The 18,965-nt window shown below is 37.5% G+C and overlaps 1 protein-coding gene and 1 long non-coding RNA gene across 3 annotated transcripts in view; one reads left to right on the top strand and one right to left on the bottom strand.

The window, feature by feature from the left end:
* The window catches only part of col9a1a (collagen, type IX, alpha 1a), a 26,395-nt gene extending 10,995 nt beyond the window's left edge, over nucleotides 1-15,400 (top strand). Inside the window, exons 13-32 of the mRNA XM_044340348.1 lie at nucleotides 498-551; nucleotides 684-737; nucleotides 1,953-2,006; nucleotides 2,096-2,149; nucleotides 2,267-2,320; nucleotides 3,026-3,079; nucleotides 3,235-3,288; nucleotides 3,386-3,430; nucleotides 3,558-3,611; nucleotides 3,782-3,835; nucleotides 5,319-5,372; nucleotides 8,092-8,163; nucleotides 10,073-10,108; nucleotides 10,209-10,253; nucleotides 11,167-11,199; nucleotides 11,544-11,690; nucleotides 11,814-11,868; nucleotides 12,575-12,763; nucleotides 13,346-13,423; nucleotides 14,611-15,400. Coding sequence (XP_044196283.1) covers nucleotides 498-551; nucleotides 684-737; nucleotides 1,953-2,006; nucleotides 2,096-2,149; nucleotides 2,267-2,320; nucleotides 3,026-3,079; nucleotides 3,235-3,288; nucleotides 3,386-3,430; nucleotides 3,558-3,611; nucleotides 3,782-3,835; nucleotides 5,319-5,372; nucleotides 8,092-8,163; nucleotides 10,073-10,108; nucleotides 10,209-10,253; nucleotides 11,167-11,199; nucleotides 11,544-11,690; nucleotides 11,814-11,868; nucleotides 12,575-12,763; nucleotides 13,346-13,423; nucleotides 14,611-14,816 — 1,446 coding nt within the window. The 3' untranslated portion in view covers nucleotides 14,817-15,400. The remainder of the gene's footprint in view (nucleotides 1-497; nucleotides 552-683; nucleotides 738-1,952; nucleotides 2,007-2,095; nucleotides 2,150-2,266; nucleotides 2,321-3,025; nucleotides 3,080-3,234; nucleotides 3,289-3,385; nucleotides 3,431-3,557; nucleotides 3,612-3,781; nucleotides 3,836-5,318; nucleotides 5,373-8,091; nucleotides 8,164-10,072; nucleotides 10,109-10,208; nucleotides 10,254-11,166; nucleotides 11,200-11,543; nucleotides 11,691-11,813; nucleotides 11,869-12,574; nucleotides 12,764-13,345; nucleotides 13,424-14,610) is intronic.
* On the bottom strand, nucleotides 9,841-18,965 carry LOC122973488. 2 transcript variants are annotated; one of them, XR_006400045.1, is made up of 3 exons: nucleotides 18,916-18,965; nucleotides 11,525-11,727; nucleotides 9,841-10,221 (listed from the first exon to the last, which is right to left on the bottom strand). It is a non-coding gene; the product is annotated as an uncharacterized LOC122973488 (long non-coding RNA). The 2 variants fall into 2 exon arrangements; XR_006400046.1 differs by lacking the exon at nucleotides 18,916-18,965 and having other exon boundaries at nucleotides 10,188-10,345; nucleotides 11,525-11,612.

The raw sequence follows: 18,965 nt of genomic DNA, 5'->3' as shown, positions 1-18,965 counted from the left end.
AGTTGTTTAGTTGGTTGAAGACAACTTTTACAAGTATCTTACTTAGAAAGGGGAGGTTTGATATGGGTCGGTAGTTGTTTAAGACTCCACAATCCAAGTTAGGTTAAGTTAGGTTAAATTATGAAGCGCATATACATCAAGATACTGTATAAACCAACTTTTTCAATTTTTCTTGTAATTGCACCAAAACGTTTAGTAAAATTTCCTAAAAATAAACAGTTACATACCTGCAAATTACTCTGAAAATATTTATTCATATACTGTAGAGTCTAAGTCTCAGTAATTATGAACCAACACACATATACTCACTCTGGTGTGCAGAATAAAACACAGTATGTTTAGTTGCAGGTATGACACAGTTTCTTGTACACTAACTAATGTTTCTCTCTGCAGCTTTTACAAGATTCAATAATGCTAAAGTTTCCAAAAGTTGACAAAACAGATTTTATATTTCTAGTCATAAAATGATGACATATCTGGGTTTTGTTGTCTTTCAGGGAGAGGAGGGCGACCAAGGACTACCGGGTGAAGTCGGAGCTCAAGGACTACCAGTAAAATATTTCACCATTCTCTCTTAACTGACCATCACACCGAAAAGATTCTTCCACACATCCAATGAATACAGTCAAACATATTAACATGGGACATGTTTGTCTTCTTTCCTCTCCGCTGAGTAATTTTAGGGCCCAGGTGGACAAAGAGGTCTCCCCGGAATACTGGGCTCCAAAGGTGACAGGGTAAGACTTCAAACGCACTGATGAAAACCCCACAAGCTACAAGACTTGAGATGATTTTTATTGTGGTGATTGATGGAAAAATGGATAAAAGAACCTGACAAGAAACACATAGTGAAAGAAAATGCAAGAATCTCAGTGTCCCGCAATGATGTTGCAGTTTTTCCAGAAACATGAAACAAGTTTTTGAGTAGAAATGAATAATTTCCACTTTTAAAAAACAAATTTACCAAATTTAAAAGATTTAAAGTTGTTGCTCTTCAAGAAAACAATCTTTTGAAGTTACATGATAACCGCTTACGATAGCAACACTTCCTGTTTCATCACAATAAGAGCTCCCACTTCCTCCCAATACACGATAACATGTAGACTCATTACAGGAAGTTATTTGAGCAACTGAATATAATGCAACCAGTACAAAGTATTGCAAGCACATTGATAGCTGAAACTTATCAGTTATTAGCACAACATACACTGAGAGCTACTGGTGACTTCAGTCTTTAAATGTATTTGTTTCTGTTACCAACGTGTTTCTGTATTTTGTGATTTATATTAAGTGGCTGCTGTAACATTATAATTTTTCCTTTTGGATTAATGTGACGTGAATGTGAAGTGACTTAAATTCACTACAGAAATCTCTATTATTAAATTATTATACTTATTGTTATTATTATAACTGTGAAGATCCTAATATAAAAGGGGCAATCCAACAACTAGTAAAAAAGTAAAAAAGTATTTCACTTCCATAAAGTTGGGGGACTAACGAGAGAAAGATAAATAAACTCCTGGATCCTACATTTCCCATAGTGCAACTTGATGGGGTCTTTTTGTTCAACTCTTCTGGTGAATTGTCCCTTTAATATCCTCACTCAGGTCTTTTAATGACTTATGACATTATTATAGATCGATAGATATACTTAATTGATCCCAAAATGGTAATCTACAATAGTCACCACATGCCAACATATACAACACGAGGAACAAACAGGAAAATAAAGGACAAAGATAAGACAGTTAAAACAGTCTGAAAGACAACACTGGATACAGGAAACACAAGGAAATAAAAACTACTTAAAGTGCTGAAACAGCAAATAAAGAATGCAAAAGATCTAACAGCCAGCAGTAAATAAATACTCTCAATCATTCTGTTGTATTGAATCATAATATATCTGCTTATTAAAAAATGTACTTGTAACAACTTTCCATCTTTTAAAACAGGGACCTCGTGGAAAACCTGGTGATTTAGGTCCTCAGGGCATCCAGGGAGGCCCGGTAAGTCCCTGTGTTGCTGTCACCTCTGCTGACTCCTCCTTATTGTTATTTACACAAAATACTGACAAAAACTGATTACATTTTTTTAGGGTGATGCAGGCCAAAGAGGAGCGATAGGTGAGATCGGGCCAAGGGGAGTGACGGTAAGATCTTAATCACAAACTAGACCCAAAGCACATCTAGTTCACATGTGACTTTACTGTCATCAGATGATGCTTTCAATTATTGTTATTTAAGTTTGACAGTTTGTTTGTCTTTAGGGAGAACGAGGTCCAGTTGGAATCAGAGGAGTGCCAGGGCCAAAAGGAGAGGCTGTGAGCACTGCTTTATCTTCTTAATCAATCAATAAATAAATCCATCTGTCCTGTCTTCTGCTTTCCTCACATCCCATCCACCTTCTTTCATGTCTTCCTACCTTCCTTCCTACTTTTTTACCTTTCTGTAAGAGATCCAACCCTACGAATGCTGATGTTTTACCAGATACTGTTCCTTATAAAGCTTAACAACACTAAACACCAATTCAACCATCCTGGCAATATGTTTACAGCTACAACTAATGATTATTTTCATTATTGATTAGTCTTTTGATTATTTTCTCAACTAGTCAATTAGTTGTTTGGTCTATAAAATGTCAGAAAATGGTAAAAAATGTCAATCGGTGTTTCGCAAAACTTGAGGTGACGTCCTCAAATGTCTTGTTTTGTCCGGACCAACAGTCCACAACCCGAAGATACAGAGGACGAAAGAAACCTGAAAATCTTCACATCTAAGAAGCTTAAACTGAAGAACTTTATAGTGTTTTTTTCTTCAAAAATGACTTAATCGCCAAAAATAGTTGGCGATTCACTTTCTGTCAATCAACTAATCAACTAAATATGTAATCACACAAAATATTTCAAGCCCTTTACAGATCCTTCCCTACTCAACATATGACCTGTTTCCTCCATTTAAAAGAGAAACACATTTGTGTGAAATTAGCGTTATTCTGTTTGTCACACCGCTTAATCTCTTCTCAACAGGGTCTCGTTGGTCCAGATGGTCGTGAAGGAATTCCTGGGCTGCCGGGGTCAAAGGTAACAACTACCTACTGTATAGTTTTAGTGTATGAAAATGATTTTTGACACAAAAACTACTTTTGGTCATCTAAGAATTTTTGAAGTGTGCTTTTAGTTCTTTTTAGTTTCCATTTGCAAAGTCAGACAGGTTAATGGTTTTTGTTATTGTTCAGGGTCTTCCAGGGAAAAATGGTGCTCCAGGTGATGCCGGTCCACAAGGTCTTCCTGTAAGTATGACCTTTGACACCAAAACATCCCAGATTCATCAGAAGTTTGCCTTTTTGATATCAGATGTTGATGTTTAATACAATCTTCTCCATGTAGGGTTTGCCAGGTGCTTATGGCCAGAAAGGTGTCAGTGGTTCAAAGGTATGATCAAACATGTGCAGCCATTGTTACAATATGATACCAGTACTATACTTTTACTACTAACAGTGATATCCAGATAGCAGTATTCTCTAAAATGGACTGTACTGTTTTCTCTTTTTGTTACCAGGGTAGCACAGGTGATCCAGGAAGTGTAGGACTGATGGGATCTTCGGGGAAACAAGTAAGTTCAAACACATCAGTCGTGTTACAGTAAAGTTGAGTGATTAATATAGGGGTTAAAGGTCGGGACATTTCCTCAACCCATAAATGAATCAATAAATGTTTACTTCAAGTACATCACAAGAAAACTGACGTCATCAGCTGATGATTTGATGTTTTATTTGTTTCCAGGGCGAGCGTGGCGAGCAGGGAGAGGTGGGACCTGTGGGAGCCAGAGGAGGACCAGTGAGTTTTTAATAATCAGTTTCCGTTTCCTTTTTTTTAGCTTAAAGCTGCAAGATACAGTTTTTCTCCTTGAGACAGGAGAAAAACTCACCCTCACTTCCTCCCTCAGCTCTTGTCACTTATCCAGATGACGTACCCAGTGTCCTGAGAGCCTCCAAGGCAGATCTGACTCAAATGTTTATAACCTTGACTTCTTGCTTTGTGGCCACTAGCTGCACCGTCACAGCCACAATAAGCTCATCACTGGTGAAGCCCATTTGATACACAATCAGGACATGAAACAAGCCCCAAAATCTCCTGCTGGCAGGAGAATTTAGGATATCTCTTCTAGTCATTATTTTATGTCAGAAGGTTGCATATTGTAGCTTGAAGTCTGACTGAAGTGGACTCATAAGCAAGCGCAGAACATTTTTCTGAATTAGAGTCCATCATATAATTTATCTTTTGTTACAAAGATCTAAGTTAAAACTGACTTAAAGGACCAGTGTGTAGGATTTAGTGGCATCTAGCAGTGAGGTTGCAGATTGTAAACAAATGAATACCCCTCCCCTTCCGAGCGTGAAGGAGAATCTACAGTGGCCGTGAAACTCACGAAAAACGATAAAGCCCCTCTCTAGAGCCAATGTTCAGTTTGTCCATTCTGGGCTACTGTAGAAACATGGCGGGCTCCGTGGAAGAGGACCCGCTCCCTCTGTAGATATAAAGGGCTCGTTTTAAGGTAACAAAAACACAATGATTCCTATTTTCAGGTGATTATACACTAACATACTTATGAATATTATATTCTATTTCTGCAAAATCCGTTCTGCTAGATGCCTCTAAATTCTACACACTGGTCCTTTAACTTGAACAGAAGAATGAAATCATATCAGCGAGCTGCACCTTTGTCATAAAGTTTAGTCTATTTGTTTTTCCCTGAACAACAGCTAGAACATGTAGAGCCTGCTGCAGTTTTTTTATCATGCACTTTGCAGATTTGGCATTACATTACCACACCGTGCAACCTGACGTGACAAATGATCTCACTGTACAGAAGAAAACTCAATTTGCAAAAGTCTGCACAGAAAACAGTGTGCATGTAACTGATGATGTAGTAACTGCAACATAAAAGCCGTGTTCCTCTCAACAGAGTAAAACTGGATAACGTAACTGCATCTAATCATTACATTAATAAAGTATTTAAACAATTCAATAGAATAATAGAGTACCAACTGGTACGAAAAAGGAAAACTCAAAATTCAATTTTTTAAACATGTTTTGATGTATTTCATGACATTTGATGGTTTTTTATTTACATTTTCATGCTCATATTCAATTAAATTCACAGTTATCAAACTGGTTGGTGTAGTGAAGCACAATAATAGGCTAGAAATGACGAATAATGTTTAGCTCTCGATTTCAAATATTTCTTTTAATTGTGCTTTGATGCATGAAGGCACCTGTCTGTGTTCCCAGATTCTACCGTTGCTCTTCTTTGTTTTAGGGTGAACGAGGAGAAAGAGGACATGAGGGGCCTCCAGGACCACCAGGAGGCAGGGTAAGACCTGAAAGAGTCTGTTTAATGTAAAGAACATAATCTCACCCAAACACCTCGATCAGTGACTGTCAGAGAACAAAATCCCACAGAAAGCAGCCGTATAGAGGTGGAGGTGACAGCGGATTTGTCTGATGTCCCATTTTGACGACATGTTTGTCTTTGCTGGATTCAGTAAAAGTAAAACAAAGATAAACTGAAGATGTAATCGACAGTCAGACCAGAATTGGCAATGATGAATTTACTTGCACGCTAGAACATGCTAGCATACTACAAGATGAAATGTATGTCCTGTCCTGACTGGATGTTGTTGAGCATTGGGGGAAATTAACATATTGGATCTGATAAATCATGTATTGATGTGTTAATGAAGAATTTCCAACACATTTTACAGGTCACAGTTAAATCAGATTGACCTCAAAGCAAAGTGAAAACAAATTGAACACAGCGAGATCAATTTTTGACCCCCTTGTTCATCTCTAGTCTACTGGGAGCTGCATATAATAATAAACACATGATAATCCCACTTGGATCCTACGTGGAGACACATGCAAATCAAATAGGCAGCTCTCCCGGTAACAGACTGTCAGGGAGCTGATGATGATGTTTGTTGAATGAAACACAGAGGACGAGGCATGTGAAGGAGGGGATATTTAGGAGATGAATTGCTCTGCATGAATGTTTGGTAAAGGGAAAGAAAATCATGATTATGGACCAAATATATAAACCAGCTCCATTAGAGCTACTCACAGACGAGATAAAGGCCATATGTTAATGCTTGGTGTAAAAGTAATATTGTCATTTATAATCATAGTCATCAATTACAGGAGAATATACTAGATTGACATTTAAGTACTTACTTTGACTCAACTTTTGTATGATTTTTGTTATTTTATCAGTAGGAAAGCTCCCGATATTCCCAAGAAGTTAGATCAAATACAGAAGAATAACTGGTCGACAGTAAAGTTTAAACAACACTTGCATTGTGGAATCAACTATTTATAGCAAGTAGCTTAACACTTGGATTTGGTGAAAAATGTTTTCTTTCAGGGAGCTTTCAAATAATCCGACTAGTAACAAGGATTCTGCTGAGAGAACAAATTCCCGAAAAACAGATGAAAGAGATTTCTACTTTATTAGCAGGGAGCACATTTGACCCCCGAAAACAACGAAGCCGCTGCCATTTACTGCCCTAAATCTATGAAACAAGCATGTTGCAATTTCCTCTCAAATGCTAGCGAAAAATATTTAATCTGAGATGTAACTCAGTAATCCTGAATACTCTCAGATTATTTTACAGCAAGATACTAATACTGCCTACACTATGCTTTATTTAGAGCCCATACATCTCTAAGCCACTAAAAAGTATCTGAAAATTATAGTTTATTATCTTATTAACATGAAACCTCTGCAAGGACATTAGAAGAGAAGATACTCGATGTTAATTAAGTCAGATGAGTTTGTCTCTTTTCTTTAAAGCCCTTTACTGTCAAACTGGTCACAAACAAGAGGTCAGTGTGGACTGAAAACGGTTACTGGCAAGTGTTCATTGCAGATTCAGAGTGTACACCGGGGATAAACAATCCTCCACATTCTTGTTAAACCAACAGGATTCAATCAGATTAATTTCTTAAGCCTGCAAAACACACTTGAAAGATTTGGGATCAAGTCTATTTCTCTGTTATAGTTATGGATGGAGATAATAGTCGCCACTTGGCAGAATTAAAACAGATATGGAGTCATTATTTATTTATTATTAAGATTAAATTAATTACATCTTGGTCAAACCCTTCCTACGAAGTTCTGTGAAGTTTCTTAGATTCCCTGCTGGCAGGATAACAAACTACCGGAGGGTAAAAACATTCCTTCAGAGCAAAACAACAGGATTTATTATAATACTGTTGTTGGGAAAAGACACGAGTAAAAGGAGACGACGGATTGATAGAGAAAGGTGAAAACACTCTGATGAAGTTCAATCAGGCTGAAAATATTAACAGTGTTGCAACCTTTGAAAAACATAATAACCTCCCAGATCTTATCAGCATGTCAGTCGACTCCCTGTATGATGCCATCTAATCCATTCTGCTCAGATCTATCAAACTAATCCCTGAGATATAAAGTGAGCGATAAGTGTCCGTAAATACGTCTTCTATCCTGAACGTATTATTCAACAACAGGATCATTCAACAGAATAAACCTTGTATCTTGCTCAGACATCCACTGCTGGGAAGTGGAGCCTTGTGCTTTGCTGTTTATTAAAGAGTGGCGTGTCTTTATGAACCTCCGTCCCTGCGGTTAAATCTCTAATCCGCCGGTGAGCGGGCATGAATGGCCTCTTGTTACAGAAGTCTGAAGGCCCAAAGGGGTATTTCTGCAGCTCAGGGGGGTGGGGGAGTGGATTCAGGGCAGGAAAAGAAGCTGAGAAGCCCTGAAAGAGCTCTCTGTTCCCCTGGAATGCTTGAAACCGGTCGGTCCACTGTACACCTCAATCAGTACCCGCACACACCCAGAAACATCAGAGGGAGGGTGAACGGTTGGGGGGGTCCTCACCGTTCAGACGTTCAGACGATGTGAAATTGTTTTTTTTTTCTGCACATGTGGTCAGGTTGAGGTGGGCGGTAGTTAAGTTTCTAAACTTCTCACAGTCGATCTTGTGATGTGAATCTGAGTGTGTGCGTGTGCGTGTTTTCTGTGTGTTTATTTTCTATGTGTGTTTTAACAGGGAAGCAAGGGTGATCTGGGACTTCCAGGACTTCCTGGTCCTGCTGGGTATCTTGGCCAGAAGGGCGACAGGGTAAGAAATTTAAAAAAAAAAAAAAAAAGAGATAAATAGTGAAATGAAGTAAAGTCAAATTTGCCTCAAGAGGGTTTATAATAACATACAACACTCTCTATCCTCAGACCTTATCCTTAGAATTTGGACAAGGATCTCCTCCCCCTCCGAAAAAACCCCAAAACAAAACAAACCCTTTACAGGGGATAAAAATGCATACATAAATACACAGATTAACTTTAAAGTGAAGCCATGAAAATGCAACAAGCTAAACAAAATGCATTTGTTTTGATTCTATTTCACAAATTGTTTTCAAATGTACTCCGATCATATTCATAAACATACTTTTGCAAAGAAATGCCATCTGGTTAAAAAGCCTCCAGACCGTCACACAGGTGTTTTTAATTATTTTGGCTGTTTACACCTGAATTTGGGTTCTGAGGTCACTGAACTGCACCAGGTGAAATGTGTCATCTTGAAATGATGGAACAAAGCTAAAAGAAGACTCACTCGCTCCCTATTTACTACATAGTGCACTATATTTACCCTCTGCCATTTTATTTTGAGCACCGAATTCTTAGTGTGTAAATTTAAGAACTACATAGAGCATTAAAAAATACCACAATGGAACAAAAACAGCAGAAAGTAGTGCACATGCCATGAACACTACAAACATTCCCACCATTTTATAGATGCAAAAATCACTGATGTGCAACTAGCATGATGAAGATGATGAGTGAGTCTCTGAAATGTGGATTTGCTGCTCACTCTTGAGTAAACTATTGGGTGCCAGTGATGTGAGGAGTAGTAAAAGAGAACAAAGGAGTGATTTCTGACGCAGCCCTGCAGACAGTTGCCTGCGTAGATGTCCTGTGAATTTTTGCTAATTAGAGAATTTAGGTTTAAATGCTACAAACTGGGCTGACTGACTGGTTTTAAGTGCTTATTAACTGAGGTCCAGCTGTGATGCATTTCATAGAGATAAGCTGCTGTTTTCCGTTCACATCAATGGAAGCCAGATCAATGGATGAGTTTAAGCATGCGTTTCCTGTTTCGGTGTGAGCTCAACCAGGTGGATGTGAAACACTGCTGCGCTGTATTTCGATGGATTGAATTATTCACGTGTGTTTCATCACCATTTTTAGAACATTATCACATGACTACACACTGTAGTGCAGCTCCGATCAATAGTTATCTCTTACCTTAAACGTGGCATTATCAGAATACTAACTATTTTCAAGCACAGTGCAGCAGTGTGTCTGTTGGCCGACCGAGCATTGAACAAAAGTGAAGTTCGACCGCTGGAGATCGTAACGAAACAGGAAACGCACGCTTGAATTTGTCTGTAATTTGGGCTTCCATTGAAGTGAATGGGGAAAAAAGAGTGAATATTCTTAAGATGATACTTTTAGTCTGTAACTTTTTGGAAAACTAGACTAAGTTTTGGATAAATAGTACATTTTTAATATTTCTTCCATATCTTTGGTTTTGTGTAAAATACATAGAGCAGGTTTCTTCCTGATCAGTATTCATAGGCGCCTTATGTATTGTTTGGCAAAAATAATACAATTTAGTAATATTGAATATCGACATAAAATATCAGCTATTGATCAGCTCAGAAACATATCGATCAAATCAAAACCAGCAGAAGAATGAGTCTCATTCCTTAACGTAACAACGAATGAGCTTGGAACGAAATCAAGAACAAGGTTATGATTTAATTACATACTGTAGCTGAACGGTACAAGCTCTCAGTCAATGACCTTCTTCAGGTATACAAGGTAACAAAGAAAGAAATATGTTAAAAATCTGTAGTTTGGTTTGACTTTTTCAAATTATCTATAAACACGTGAAAAAGCGGCTTTAAATTAAATCATTACTGTTAAATAGTTTTAAACAATCAAATATTCATTCTGTCCTTTTTTCTCAGGGTGCCGTCGGTCTCGATGGTCCAAAGGGAGATCAGGTATGTTGTAATATTACACCTGCTATTAAAAAACCCCATCAAGGTGTTGAGTTGGAGAAAATTAAAATGCTGACAAATCTGTCATACATCTTTATTTCAGGGACCTGCAGGCTCTGAAGGAACAGCAGGAGAGAGAGGAGATCTGGTGAGTGATCGACTACTGAAACACCTGCGTCTGACTCTGTTTTCATCCAGACAGACAGACAGACGTGTTCACATATTGAGTAGAGAGTCAGCCTGTCAGTGAGAAACAAGTGTACGCAGCACGGTGAGCGAGCGAACCTGTTATAGTCAGTAGTCATCTTTATTATTATTATTGTTTTTTTTCTTTGGAGCCTACCGTAGACTGTTTCTACATGTCATTGTTTGGTTTTATGCTATTTTTGAAGTGATTTATCATGTTATCAAGTGTTTTATATCCCTCAAATCAGCACAACCTCAACTATCCAGTGATGTAACTAAATAAGATGTACTATAACGTCAAATTTAAGGAAATCAGGCAATAATTGTAGAAAATATACAAAACTAGCCTATAGAAACTCATCGTTTTAAATCAAAAAACAGGTAATAGTAACATGAAGAAGAAATTTGGCAACACATAAAAAACACACAGTGAGGCTCAGAGACGTCCCAGAACAGTTTTGAACTGCCTGATTTGATCCGTTCCTCCATTATAACCTTCAAATAGACGTTTTTTTTTGCCCCATAACTCAGAAACCGAGCTGAATTCAAGCTGTTGTATGTTTCATGGCAGTTTCTGTCCACAATAACACAGAGAGGCACGAGACATTCAGTCACCTCTTAACCTGAGCCTTTCATGATTTATATGATTTCTTACTTAAACGGCAATGCAGAGAGACAATCATTGCACAATAAATTCTTTGAATCTTGACTTACAGAATATCTTCCTCCTCTTTGGCTCCCTCCACTGGTGGCGCCCTAGAAGACCACTTAGCTCGCCTAAAACCGGCTCTGCTGCAGCGTCACTGTTTCTACAAACTCTGCATGTAATGTTTTTTTGCAGACATATAATTATTTATGTGTGTTCTCTCTTCCAGGGTGATCAAGGTGAACAAGGAGAGAAAGGATCGGTATGTTCCACCTAAACAGAGCATCATTACCACATCACATCTCAGGGAACATTTACAGCTGCAGATGATTCTCATAAGTTCAACTTTACAAGATGTAATATGACTTCTTGTTCATTCAAATAAGAAAGTCTAAATGTTTCCTGATACAATTCCCTTCACTGTTAACATCCTGCAGCTGTTCAGGGAGCATAATCAGCCTGACTGAGTATATTAAAGATTTTTTTAGCAAAAGATTAGATTATAATATTAGATGTTAAGATTTGGTTCGCCAACAATCTCCACCCCTCTCTGTCTTCATCTAGTCAGTCTAACTTTTAGTGTCTACCTGCTCTGGTTGCTTGCAGACGGGCCCACCAGGAGAGACAGGAAATAAAGGACCCGAGGGCGGCCGAGGACAGCAGGGGAAAGAGGGCAAGCCGGGCCAACCGGGACCCCGTGGCATGCAGGGCGACATGGGGGTTCCAGGCCTGCCGGGGGCGCAGGGATCACCGGTGAGACGTTTTATCTCTGCCTACTTTGAATCAGGGCCTAGTCAAAAACAAAGGAAATGCATGTGATGGTCGACCACAACGTTGCCGTATGAACAACATCAACATCTGTTTTTCTTCATACAGGGAAAATCACCAACAGATACACATATCAAACAAGTTTGCATGAGAGTAATGCAAGGTAAGTGTTTGTCATCTTCTTTAAACTCATTGTCATACCGTTGTTTCCGCCCCATGTCGATAAAGATTTAATTTGTTTCATCAAAAGAGACGACAGTCAATTATTTTTTATGTTATAATACAATTTCAGTTACTTGCTAAATCTGCAATTTCCTACAAGAAGGAAGCAAAATAGGAGATAAAAAAACCAAGTACAGATTTAAAGCAATTCATCGACTATAGGTGCTGGCAGGTTTGTAAAGCCAAACCACCATTTAAAATATGACAAACCACAGAAAAACACATTTTCTCACCTATGATGGTATCCAGCCACCCAGAATGACTTTTAGAAAGTTTTACATGCTCTTAAAACTTACAGTGCATCTCCACACCAGTAGTTTGTGCTATTTAAAGCACTTAAAATGTTAATTTGAAAAATTCCAATGTGTATTTCCATGAACAGTGTTCTGTATATTCAGTGTAAACAACTTTTGTTCTTCAGATCAGAGAACTTAAAAGTTCTTAAAACCTCACAAAAATGTAAAACCAAAACTAACTGTAAGGCTAAACATCACTACTGAATGTTTATGATTTGTGTGAATTAATTCTTTAAAAAAGTTTGTGATCTAATAGCTGATGCACATCCTGCTTACAGTTGTTCTGAAATATGAGACTAAAATATAAATAAAATAAAATATAAATGTCAAACGTGTCCTCTTGTGTCACAGAGCAGCTGGCTCAGCTAGCAGCCAGCCTGAGCAGGCCTGAGTCAGGTATTGCTGGACTACCTGGTCCCCCAGGCCCGCCTGGACCTCCTGGCCCTACCGGAGAGAACGGTTTCCCTGGACACGCCGGATCACGAGGACTACCTGGTCTGAAGGGTCCGCCTGGGGTAATTGGCCGCAAAGGACTCAAAGGTGAGATCCAGATTAGCAGTTTGATAACCATATTCGTTTTTGATAATTACTGTCATGGTGTTGGAGTTAGACAATTATTAGCAACACAAACTATAAAAATATGACAAAATAGATGAGTTCTGGCCACAGACTGACTGCGATGTAGCACTTAGCTTTCTGAACAGCCATTATATCAAATGTGTATTTTAGGTTTACTGCTCGCCAACGACTTTGTCAGTTGCTTTGATTCAGAAAATCCAGTTTTGGCCGGTCAGGTAGAACCTGAAGTAAAGTAACTGTTGGATGACCCGTCAATCAAAGCAAAAAATGCAACCAATCATCAGATTTTTGAAGGAACAATCTATTTCTTCTAGCCAACAGTTCGAGACATCATGTTAAATCTGTTTTTTTTTAATGTTTTGAGTTTATTTCTATTCTTTTCTTTGATGCTGCAGTGACCTACTTCCCTCTCAGTCATGTTCCTCTTCATATTAATGAAGGAACAGAAGAAGAGTGAAGTCTGAGCCTGAACTCCGGCTAAATATAGTAACTTCAATTATGTGTTTCCTCTTAGTAATGATTTTTTTTTTTTTTGCTCTGCAGGTGACCAGGGTGACAGAGGGGACAGAGGACCCACAGCGAGAGGACCCAAAGGAGCACCAGGTGCTCCTGGTCTGCCAGGTAAGTGACGGGCGGAGGGCAGATATCTAATTTAAGAATAAATGTCCTCATTTCAGATGCAGACTCTGTAATCTAAATCAAACACTCAGCATCATTAAACAGCATGTAAAACCATTTACCAGCCAATATACATCATGAAAAATACACATTTACATCTTCAGTATATTGATTAAAAATAAAACTCAATGTTTAATCATCTAAGTAATTTTACTTTTAATTCAACTCAATCCAGCACATGAAACCCAGCAGGTCTTTCCTTAGAAGAATATACTGCATATGTGTTGTTAATTTGGAGAGGTGGGATGATGCGTAATTTACAATATAATGGATATATTTTTATAATGTGTACTGTACTATTGCTTTAATAACTCTACAATTCAAAGCCTATTTGATTATGTCCTTTTTTAAAATATTTCTATCTCAAAACAGATGTAATAATACAGTAAAAATTACAGCAATTTTTCTTATGGACCGTTTTATTATTTTTTAAATGAGTAGACGTATCGTTTGATCGTTTTCCTTACTGGTGATGATCTGCTTTATATAAAAGGCCTTTTTTCATTTTAATAGACAAAACAAAAGTTGTCAAATGTTAAATGTTGTTGTACAAGAACTTTGCTTAAATCAAACAAAGTCTAACCTTCACAAATTTTTGATTTAAATCAGGAACTATCTGCAAACTAATCAGGTGTCATTTCTGTGACACAGTTGTTCATTTGTAACTGCTGAGCCAAATATTTGCATGTCGTCATCACTGTTTTGTAAAGATAACAAGTGTTTACCTCCAAATGTGATAATCTGAGGTATTATCAGTTACAACGGTTTACGCTGCCAAAAGTGCCTTTTTCCTCCTCTCGCACAACGCGATTGGCTGCCGTTTGATTCAAAGTATTTCAGCCGTCACACAGTTTTTGATTTTCTTATTATTCTGCTTTTACAAGAAACTTTTCTTATTATATCACAAAACATGCTCGTATAATTTGGAAACAAACATTCATCTTTTTAATGGTCAATCTTCTAGTAAGTAATCGGTCCTTTCCTACACTTCCCTCAACAGGTGGAGTAAAAGGTCAGAGGTCAGCTACAGAGCGCTCTGGGTGGTTTTAGGGTTTCACTGTTTCCTGCAGACACTCTGTGTTTTTGAAAGAATTAACATTGAGCTTGTTTCTGTCACTCCTTCCTGTCAGGTGATCCCGGCAGAGCTGCTTATGGCACAAACGGTCGTGACGGAGAGCGGGGACCTCGCGGCGTTCCCGGTATCCCCGGTGTTCCCGGGCCTCCCGGTCCCGCCGGTCTGAACGGTTACTGTGAGTCGTCGCAGTGCATTCTGCCCATGGTGGCGTCGCCGGTTTCGGCAAAGGACTCCAGCATGAAGGGCCCCAGTGACATGTGAGGAAGGGCTGAAGCTGAACTGGAGGAAAACTGAGAGACTAGAGGAGAAAACCAGCACTCCATGGAAGATTTGTCTTTTGGGGTTTTGTCATTTGGTGAGGGTGGCCAATGAACAACAAACATCATTTTAAAAAAACTCCTAACAAAAAGCTTTCATTTTTACCTCAGTTTTACCATCTCTGTACTGTAAAATAAAAAAAGGAGTAGTAATAAGAACTCAGTGTATATGTACAAAACAACCAGCCCCATTTCCCTCAGATCAAAACTAAAAATGCAACAACGAGGCGAATCTAAAAGTTTTTCTGTATGTTTATGTAAATGTGTCAATACGCAAATTATACTGCTGGATGACGTACATCTGTTTGTGAGTATCTTTGTTGTTTACCAACTAAAATCCCCCTGTGCCTTTTCCTCTAAATGTTTTAATAATTTCTCTGTCATGACGACTTGTTGTTTTTGTGATTGGAGGGTGGCGTTGTTTGGAAACCTCTCTAGCAGTTTTATATGACTTCTTATTTATTATATCAAGGTTCGACGGGACATCTTCAAGTTGTACAAAGGAGGAAAATAAACACATTTTGATAACCTCTTGCATGTTTTGTATGGACGAGTATGGCCAAAAAAAAAAACCCAACCAGGACTGAGTGTTAAATATTCCAACAATCGATAGCTTTAAGATATTAATTCCTCCAAAACAGACCAGGTGTGATGATAAATGAGGTGTCAGCTGTGTCATGAAGACATGAACACACATTTTGAGGGCTTGATTTGACAGTTTTCATGTAAATTTTCAGTATTTCATCATATTCTTGATGTCCAGCTGGAAAAGCCTCTAAAAAACAACATTTCAATCAGAGATTATTGTCAAGTTTTTCACAGTTTTGTGACAATTAGTCAATTGACAGAAATTTAATCAGTATCACTATTTTGATAATTGATTAATCACATAATCCTGTTATGTCTGAATGTCTTGGGGACAAAACATTTTTCAGACAATTTATAGACAAAACGACTACTTGATTGATTGAGAAAATATTCAGCAGATTAATAATGAAATGAAAATAATTGTTATTTGCAGGTTCCATGTTCAGGGATTCTTGCCAGAGCAGGAAAAAACTGCAAAAATCAACATTAGCTTTGGTTTAACGCACTGAGTCATGATCAGAGGTTTGTAGGTTTGAACTCACAACTGCAAAAAATTCTTTTCAAATGTGAATATTTTCTGTTTTTTTGGGTCTTTTATGACAGTAAACTGAATATCTTTGGGTCTGTTGGACTGTTGGTCATTGGACATTTGAGGGCCTTTCTTTGGACTTTGGGAAACTGATCAACATTTTTTAGCATTTTTAGACCTTTTACAGACCAAACGATTAATCATGGAAATAGCCAAATTAATCAATAATGAAAATAATTGTTAGTTGCAGCGCTACGGATTTTTTTGTATCTAGGTTCAGTTGGCATGAAACAATTTAATCTAAGATCGATTTGATTCCATTAAGTTTCTTTTAGCAGCTTTTATACATCATAAAATACCAAATGCCAATTCAAACAATTCAGTTCAACTCGATCCAATTTGACGAAGAAGGTGAGTTCAATGTACAGTTATTAAACATTTGTAAATCCAAGGCACAAGTTAAAAGAATGACATTTATATTTGAGGCTAAATTTTGACCCTAAAATGTCAATGAATCGATTTAATATTTTCTACAACTTCTAGGATAATCTTTCCTCCTACTTAGCTCAAATCTTTCAAAATTCAGCTATTTCTAACTTTTCTAAATTTTCTTTACTTGTTATTGTCTCTTAACAGCATCGACTGTAATCAGAAGGTAGTTCTTCAATAAAAAGAATCCCCCTAATGTGGCATCAATTGACTTTAACTGATTAAAAATGAGGGTTCATCTCAGTCAGGAACCTCAGTCATGTCAGAGGTGAATGTCAAATACTTGATGTGATATTAAACTAAATGACACTATGCTTCACTGGAGGTCTTCTTGTGACTGACACATCTCTCTCCTTGTTTGAATCTCTCTAATGAAATCCAACCAATATTCTCTAATTGTGTTGGATCAGTTTCAGTAGATTGCATCAGTACATGAATAGAAGCAGCTGCAGACTTCAGCCACCAGATAGATTTAAATTTTAAATGATCTTTAGGAATAGAAGAGGAAGATGGCTTTGGGACTATTTTAACCCTAAAGCTGTAATTTTAAAAATGACCACAAGGTGGCAAAACACATTGCCGCAGTCCTATTACACCATCATAGAAGCTACTAATACCAACCTCATACAACAATTAAAATCTCCTAAAATCCTTTTAACAGTTTAAACCTCACCGTGGAACAATAAACTTCATCTCTTTGCTGGTTTTGTTTGCTGAATAAAACTTAAAGCTGCATGACGGTTTCTCAGGACTTCTAACAGCAACATGAGACTGTTCAGTGTTTAGATTCGGGTCATTTATCTGAAGAAACACAGAACAGGATCTGAAGAGGATGTTGATGGAACAAGGAGATGAATAAATAAAAGGTAGCACCAAAGTGATTTATGATATTAGAGGATCGGTTCATATTGAAAGTGGCAAACTGAGCTCCAAAATATGTCAGTGCTGGATCTTGATGTAGAATTTAAACATGAGCTTAAACTGGAGAAGTACCTATTATATGAAAACCAAAATTACAGACTGGCTATTTGTAACTTCAGGGTGAACAACACCACAGTTCCCAAAGTTACTGGAAGTTATAAAGGACTGGACAGGAATCAGAGGATCTGCAACCTGTAATGACAGCTGTCTGGAGGAAGAATATCACATTTTGTTTGAATGATAGAGAAAAGTACTTGTCGAAGTATATTTTAAACCATCCAACTATGTTTAAATTAATTTTGTTATTATAGTCAGATATATCAAGTTATTTGATGCCTTTTTGAAGAATTTGTTTAAAAGACAGAGGTCGAAACAGTCAAGAGCCCAAATGAACATTGAAACATGTTTTTCTTGCTGTAATCATTCCTCCTGTTCATACTGACCATTAGAAGATCCCTTCATAATGACCTTACAATGGAAGTGATGGGGGACAAAATCCACAGTCTTCCTTCTGTGCAAAAATGTATTTAAAAGTTTATCTGATGCTAATATGAAGCTTCAACAATCTGAATTAGTAAAATAAAGTAGATATATACATCTTTCTAGTACAAAATTCCCTCTTTGTGGTTCCCTGTTAAGCTGCAGTGGAAAGATAGTAACAAAAAGGGGAAATTTGTACTAAAAATAACTAAAACTTTGGAAGATATTGATCGATTTCACTAATTTGGACGACTGAGGTCTTAAATTTTTGCACAAAATGAGGACTGTGGATTTTGTCCCTCATCAGTTACTCTGCAAGCGCATTAGGAACAGATATCTTAATGGCCAGTATGAACAGGACATTTATAATTATATTACATTGTGTCATTTGTCAGATGCTTTTATCCAAAGCGACAATCAAGCTAGGACACTGACTCAAAAGAGCCGTGGTAAAAACTCTCCAGTTGACAAGGTACAAGTGGTTTTTTTTTATTAGTAAGAAAGAGGAAGGAACATTAAGACTGATTACAACAAGAAAAACCTGTTTCAATGTTCATTTGGGCACCTGAATAGTGTTTTAAAGACAAACTTGAAAAATTGTGAACATTTCCTTTAAGTACATTAATTGTACTTCATTCCTGCCAGGTGCCATTCTTCTCTTATGACTGTACCGTATGTTTTGTTTGTACTCATTTCCATGCAATTGTGGTCTTGTGTCAATAAATCAAATCTAGAATTAAAAAAAGATTTAAGGTGTGATTTCATATTAACAAGATTGTGACAAAGTAAGTGAGAAGACACCATTTGTCCCTATTTTCACTATCAGTGCCACCGTGCTTGTTAATAGTTTATTTAGCCATAGATCTGGCATTTATCTGTAACTTGAAGACACGTACCATCCCGGGTTTGTTTGTGATTGCATTATGTTTGGTTACAATTCACATACCAGCAACACAGACAAGTATTGTTAAGTTTAGTGATTGTTTATTGGTTAAGTTCTGCATTTCATAAGTTAATCATTTTCTTTGTTGCTTACCATTCCCACCATGTGCTCCACAAACAAAAGCAGGAGGCACCCAACTACTT

This window comes from Thunnus albacares, chromosome 3 (assembly GCF_914725855.1).
Source record: "Thunnus albacares chromosome 3, fThuAlb1.1, whole genome shotgun sequence".
Lineage (NCBI taxonomy): Eukaryota > Metazoa > Chordata > Actinopteri > Scombriformes > Scombridae > Thunnus > Thunnus albacares.
The sequence above is the reverse complement of the archived record's forward strand: the minus strand, read 5'-3'. Positions and strand labels throughout refer to the sequence as shown.